Source organism: Prosopis cineraria, unplaced genomic scaffold (assembly GCF_029017545.1).
Source record: "Prosopis cineraria cultivar Desert tree isolate PC_DT_omini unplaced genomic scaffold, ASM2901754v1 PC7, whole genome shotgun sequence".
Taxonomy (NCBI): Eukaryota; Viridiplantae; Streptophyta; class Magnoliopsida; order Fabales; family Fabaceae; genus Prosopis; species Prosopis cineraria.
The window spans coordinates 31711385-31718454 of NW_026555338.1; the positions used below are offsets into that span (position 1 = coordinate 31711385).

A 7070-nucleotide genomic window follows, 5' to 3' on the forward strand; every position below is an offset into this window, starting at 1 on the left:
GTGAGCTTAGCACTCACGTTTGTTTCATGGCTCCAAGCCGCGTTTGATCAACATGACCCTCGTGGACTGTGTGTCCACACTTGTTTTGTGGCTTCAGCTGCATTTGATTACTTACCCTCCCTCATAGACTATGTGCTCACATTTGTATTCGTGGCAATAAGTCACGTTCGATTATTTATCCTTGTGGACTGTGTGTCCGTGTTTGTTTATTGTTCTAATAAGTCCTTAAAAAATTTGTGAATTTAATTATTTGGTGATTTTATATTCCATTAGTTTTTATCTAATAAATTATTTACAACCATTTATTTCATTTATTTGCTTTCTAAAAATCAAGTGATAAAAATATTTGTTATGATAATTCAATGGTTTAAGATTTTTTTAAATTTTATAGAATCATTTTATTTTAAATTTTATTAAATTTTTATGAAAATTGTTGTCTATTTGACTTACATAATTATTTCAAACTTTCCTTTTATTCATTGAAAAATATTTTTGGTCTCAGATACCTTAGCTGAAGCTGATCCTTATACTGATCTTGAGAATTTTTAAGCATGTTGAGTGGAGAGTTGATGGAAGTCTCTCCTTTTGATGTAATGATAATTTATGTATAATTCATTCTGAAAAATATGGCCAGGTGCTCCATGACTATAACTAGGGTTTCTATTTAATACACACACACACATGTATGTTGCTTGCCAGCTGGGAGGAGTTGAGTTCCCAATTGATATAAGATTTTTGTGGAAATTTTGTATTGTAGAATTTTTGAGAGCTTGTACTTACAGGAAAGGTTTTGTTAAAATTTCTACAAAATGTTAAAGCTTTGTTATAATTATTAGTATCAAGATAGATCTGATTATATTTTAGAAATGAAATTAATTTACGTTTTGAGACTTACGGGAATGTGTGGCACAGTTCATATCCCGTACCGATCACCCTCTATTTTTAGGATGTAACAGTGAGATTGTGATCGGAGATATAAAACCAAAATACCTGCAAATGACGTTCAATATGGAGATCAAGCTAGCCGACATCGGTTTCGCCGGTTCATTTGGAGATCCTTGGACAACTTATCCTGTATGATAATATAGCTCCTTAATTTTCTAGTGAACACTTTAAGAAAAGTCGAGACTGACACGACGTTCTTTGTATTTTTGCTTATTAAGGGCGCGGTTTTTCATTGGAGCTTACAGTTATCTTTAATTTATAAAACTGCCATGGTCTCTGCAATCGGTTTGAAAGAAAAAGCTAGCAACTAAAATCAGGAGACAATACTTCAAAATGGAATTATACATGATTCACGTCTGGGGCATATAAGCATGACATGATGCCTAAAATAATGGTTTGAACATTTTACGGTACCTTATGTATAGTATCCTGTATCTCTATCATTATACTCTCTTTAATCAGTATAATGTCCTCTTGACTTGACAGATAAAAACTTCTCAGTATAGTGCTCCTTTAGATCACGTCGATATTCAAAGGCAGCTGATATGTGGTCTGTTGGTTGTATATTTGGAGAGATGATAACTGGGAAACCTGTATTCCAGGGAAAAACTCAAATGGACCAATTGAAGTCAATTTTTCGGTAACTTCATTATATATACTAGAAAAACACATGTATTATTATTGTTTATGAGCCAAATATATCTGCTTCAATAATGCTAATCAAAATAACAATGGAATTTCAATGTATGAAGCCTGTTAGGTACCCGAACTGAGGAATCCTGGCCTAGAGTGACTGAGATATGCAGTCGCAGAACACTCTTATGCTTTCCCAAATTTGAACGAATAATGGTATGATTATCAAAGTATGATTTGCTTGCTCACTAGATGTCGTGTTGCGGATCCCTCGAAAGCTACTAGGTTTTATTTAACCTTGCATCTCTCGTCTTGTAGAACCTGGCAATGAAGTTCTTTGGTTTTGAACGAGAAGGCATTGATCTTCTTTCCGTAAGTTCATTTTTCCCCTTCGTTCATATTAATATTAGTTCAATTCCTTCTTATATCTAAATTAATTATTCGCATTTAATAAGAACGAGGAAGTGTGACGTGGAAGGAAAGTGCTTGAGGCGGGCAAGAAAACTATTATACATCTTGTAATCTTCTGTGCTTTTATTGTGCATGACAGAAAATGCTTTGCCTGGATCCGCGCAAAAGAATTTCAGCTGCTAATGCTCTTCAACATGATTACTTCAAAGATTTCAATCAGAGAGGAAGGTATGTTAATAATCCTTTTTATTTCTATTAAAGTTACTATTACTATTATTAGCTTGAGCTAATTCATGTTTATTATTTGTGGACGCTCCACAAATACTGTTATCCAAAGGAGCCCACCGAGCAGGATTTTAAATACAGCAGAAGCGATGGGAAGTCATAGCCAGCAGCCACCTAAAAGATCCGCATATTAATCTTGATGTGAAGAAGGAATACTTAGGGCCTGTTTCGTTTTGTAACTTTTAACATTCAGAAAGTATTTTTTTTACTTTTCAAAAGTCAAATGTTGTTTAATTTTTAATTTTTTTTAAAAAGTCTATTTAGAAAATTCTTTTTAAATGTTGCTGAATGTGCTTTTGGTCAACTTCAAATAATGGAGCTTTTTAAAAAATAAATTTAAAATTATAATATTATGTTATCATATTATTTCAAGTTTAATCTCTTATTCTTTTATTTAAAAAATAGTTAATTCATTAAAAATATAATTATCATTTCAATAATAATAATTAGGTATCAAGTTTTTAACATTATTAATTGAATAATTAATTATGTTAATTTTTAAATTAATGTATAATAAAAATTATAAATCTTTATCACATCTTTTAAAGTTACAAATTAAAAAATTACAAATAATTAGAGGTTAAGTTTTTAGCATTATAAATCAAATTTTATGTTATTTAAAATCTTTATCACATTTTTTAAATATTTTAAATATATTATATTTATATAATAAAAATTATAAATCATCATAAATTAATGTTCTTTTTAATAATTGTACATTCAAAAATACATTTCACTATCACAATTCAAATAACTGTTACTGTATCAAATTGAATTTTAAAAAAATATATTCAAATATAAATTTTATTATAACAATTGACTTTTCACTAAATTGATTTTTGCCAAATGAATCTTTACCAAATAAATTTTTAATAAACTGAAAACCAAACACACACTTCAAGTGTCGTCTTTTTCTACTACTGTGCAAGAACAAATACATTTTGACATATATGGTTCAAAATTTAGTACTATATATTCATTCTTATTCTAATTGCTTATGGTATTTGTTTTCTTTCCTTTTCTTTTCTTTCATTAAACTTTGAATTGTTTATGGTTATTTAGAAGCTGAACTTTAGGTTTTAAGGGTAAAAAATGCATCTTCTAATTGATGTGGAAAATAACGAACTTAATAATTTCCGTAGTTTTTATTTTTTTTATTTTACAGTTGAAATAGAGTTGAAACATATTCAAAAAATTATATAGAGGTTGATTAAAGTCTGGTTAAATCTCATGAAAAATTGAAATTTAATAACCAATAAAAATAAATTTATTTAGCTGCCCCTACTGCGTCAATTAAATTCACATCCAATCTTGACCCAAAAAATTTCGCATCGAATAGTTATGTATATTTTTAGGATATGCTATAGTTGATGTAGAATAAAAAAGGATAACTAAAATTTTTATTTATAATTAGAAAACGTATATATTGATTTAAATATATCTATAAATTCAAAACACTACATGACACGTCACTTGAATGTTTGAAATTTTAATTGACATGTGGATTAATATATATATTTTTTTCACTTTAGGAGATAGAGAAGGCTAAAATATATTGCATAACGGAAAGCCCATTATATTCTTTTAGATAATCAATGTGGTGGACTCAGACACTATACAAAATTTTAATCTAAGTTGGCACTTACTTGGCATTTATTTTTTCTTATAAAATTTGTATTGTTTAAATAATTTCAATTGGCTTTCTCTCTGCTCCGCAACACTGTTCTTCATCCATGGTCATACTACGCTGAACAAAAAGTGTCTGTGCAGTAGTGCCTTCGAGACTCTGTGAAATCGGGTTTTTAAGGATTGCTTTGAATACTGCAAAGTTCTTAATCACCAGTTCCTGGTTTTCTATTTCATTTACACATATTTCAGGGCTTTTACTGCAAAGTTCTTAATCACCAGTTCCTGGTTTTCTATTTCATTTACTCATATTTCAGGGTTTTTACTGCAAAGTTCTTACCAGTTCCTGGTTTGCTATTTCGTATACGCATATTTCAAATATCTGACGCTCCGTATGCTCCGCGTTGGCTTGTGGCAAAAAGAAGAGGATGAAGAAGCAGCCCTTATGGTCATAGATTTTATCCATGGAAACCGATATTGGACCCTATCGGAGAAGGCTCTCGTTCGGTTTGAGATGTAGAGAGCGTGTCTAAATCTACAAGACAATATAATGAATAATTTAAACAACATAAATTATCTAAGAAAAATATAAATGTCAGGTAAGGGGTGTTCATGGAGCCCGGTTGCTCGACACGCCCGCCCAAACCTGATAAAATTTTGCCCTGCCCGGCCCAAAAAAAATAGCCCAACATGATTTGGGCATTTTTGGGCTGGGCTGATATTCGGGCAGGGCTAGGCAACGGGCAAGGTATGCTGATCTGCCCGTTTGGCCCAGCCCGAAGTGTGCTCATATATTTTTTTTTGAATCCAAATTGTGGATCTGCTGTCTGCTTGAGTCCATCTGCCCAGTGCCCAGCGTCCACAGCCCAACTCCAGCATTTCAATTTTCAGCCGGACCAATTGACCAAGCAAAGCATCAACAACTCAACAATCAGCATTGCAGTGCAGATTCAGAGTCAGCGATAGCGTCCCTCCTACCTCTTATTCTCTAATCTCTAACCCTAGCCGTCTCTCCACTCTCCACTCCAGAGTCCAAACTCTAGAGTCCCGGCGGCGTCTCAGGCTCAGCAATCAGCAATAGCATCACTGGATCAGCGTCCCACAAGGCAGAAGCACAGACCAACACTGCCACACAGATCAATCTTCAACCTTCATTCTCTAATCTCGTCTCTCGTCGTGTCGTTCTCCCCTCACACTGCCACACCTTTGCCTGCCGTCGTTCTCCCCTCGGCCCTCACACAATCTTTATGGTTGCCGTCATTCTCCTCTCTCCCCTCTCCCTGTTCGAGTATTTCTCATAGTCACTCTCTTCGACCGTTCGCCATCAGTCTCCACTGGCAGTCTGGCACGATATCGTCCGTTCAGCGTTCGTCAACTCCAGCTGCGCGTGTTGATAGATTGCATGTTCTTCGACTTTATCTGTCCTGTTCACCTATTTTGTTGTTCACTCATCTCTGTCTCTAGTCTCCACTCTTAAATCTTATTCAGTTCACGTCTACCCAGTACCCAGGTTTTCAATTTGCTCTTCTTCATTTTTTTAGTGCAATAATCCTTCAATAGCAGTTACAAAATATATATGTACCTAGAAAAGTACTTTACTGGAAACATAATGACATACGAACCTGATAAATTGAGGATGATATGCTCTATAGTTTCCCCAGTACTAGAACTCGCCTCGTATTGAATATGCCTCATGATCCTATTTCATAGTTTTTAAATTCATAAAAAAGGGTCAATTACTTGGATCGTCATGATATATATATAGAGAGAGAGAGAGAAGAAATATTACGTGCCTGTGTTTGATGTAGGAAGAGTTTGCAAAATAGATAGGAGAACCCAGTTGAATAATGAGAACACTTGGGATTAAGGTAGAACTTGGATAATGCTCAATGTCTCTGTACAAAGTCGAGTCTGGTATCTTCCAAGCCTGCATGATTTTTCCATATTAGTCTTTGATTTGATTCGTTTCTGTCTGAAAAAAAAAAAAGCTTTGTTGATGAAAATAATGATATGAGATTGTGAGGGCAATTATGAGTTGAGTTCTGGCTTTATTGTTATAAATTATATTATAATGTATTAATGTTACATATATAATACATTACACACACTTTATCTGATTTGCTATTGATTTGATAAATGAATTTTATCCAATTACTGTATAAGAAGAAAGTTGTTGAAAATGGCAATTTCTTATTTCCTAATCTATAATCATTGCTTTTACATGACTGTTTTGCATCTCTATTATGTGTATTTCTTTGTGATTTTTATATCATTGAATAACAAGCTTGATTTTGTATTTTTATGAAATTTGTGGTTCTGTAATTTTGTTATGCTAGCATGGAGGATCAAGCTTCAGTTACATCACCTTTTAAAACATCTCAAACACCAACCCTTACTGGACCTTCCCATTCACCAACCCCTACCGGACCTACACAAACCCCAACCCATACTCATCCTACACAAACAGCAGCCCCTCCCCCTCTGCCTCCCCCTCCCCCTTAATCTGTCCCTCCACCTGCACCTCCTTCTCTTCCCCCTCGTGCTCCTCCCACCCAAACTCCCACAGAACATGTCACACAAGTAACAAATACTGAGAGAAGGGATCGAAAAAGGAAAGAAAAGGAACCTAAACATACATCGGAGGTGTGGGATTACTTTATTAGGTTGCCTATAGAAGAAACTAATGGGGAGCATAGAGCAGCATGCAAGTTTTGCCACACGACTTATGCTTCTGATCCATCACGCCATGGGACACATTCTTTGTTGAGGCACATCCCAAAGTGTCCAAAGAACCCTCACAAGGCCACCAAAGATAAGAAATAAGGAATGATAAATCTGTTATCAGGTAGGATAAGTGGGCAAGGAAAATCTTTAGTCACTCACTTATATGATGAGAAGAGGTGTAGAAGAGCTCTTGCTAAATTTATCATTTGTGATTCGTTCAGAATTGTTGAGAAGCCTGCATTTAAGAAGTTGTTGAATGAGTTTGAACCTCACTTTCCAATCCCTTCAAGAACAACAATTGTAAGAGATGTGTGGCAGCTATATCTTGGTGAAGTAAAAGTGCTAAAGAAGATCTTGAAGCAATGTTCTAAGCGTGTTTGTCTCATGACAGATTGTTGGACGTCAAACCAAAATTTCAATTATTTGTATTTGACGGCACATTTTAT

General features: G+C 34.2%; 1 protein-coding gene across 1 annotated transcript; it reads left to right on the top strand.

The window, feature by feature from the left end:
• Window positions 1–996: 996 nt before the first annotated feature.
• LOC129316733 (cell division control protein 2 homolog) lies at window positions 997–4420 on the top strand. The gene is made up of 6 exons (XM_054961121.1): window positions 997–1074; window positions 1452–1585; window positions 1698–1794; window positions 1897–1950; window positions 2129–2217; window positions 4153–4420. The coding sequence occupies exons 1-6, from the start codon at window positions 997–999 to the stop codon at window positions 4418–4420; spliced, it is 720 nt and encodes a 239-aa protein (XP_054817096.1).
• The last annotated feature ends 2650 nt before the right edge of the window (window positions 4421–7070 follow it).

What these genes read in the sequence shown, in the direction of transcription:
- LOC129316733 (XM_054961121.1), top strand. Translation starts at nt 997, where the DNA reads ATGACGTTCAATATGGAGATCAAGCTAGCCGACATCGGTTTCGCCGGT. An exon ending in CAATTGAAGTCAATTTTTCG is followed by an intron (nt 1,586 to 1,697) that starts GTAACTTCATTA and finishes CAATGTATGAAG; the next exon opens with CCTGTTAGGTACCCGAACTG. An exon ending in CCAAATTTGAACGAATAATG is followed by an intron (nt 1,795 to 1,896) that starts GTATGATTATCA and finishes CTCGTCTTGTAG; the next exon opens with AACCTGGCAATGAAGTTCTT.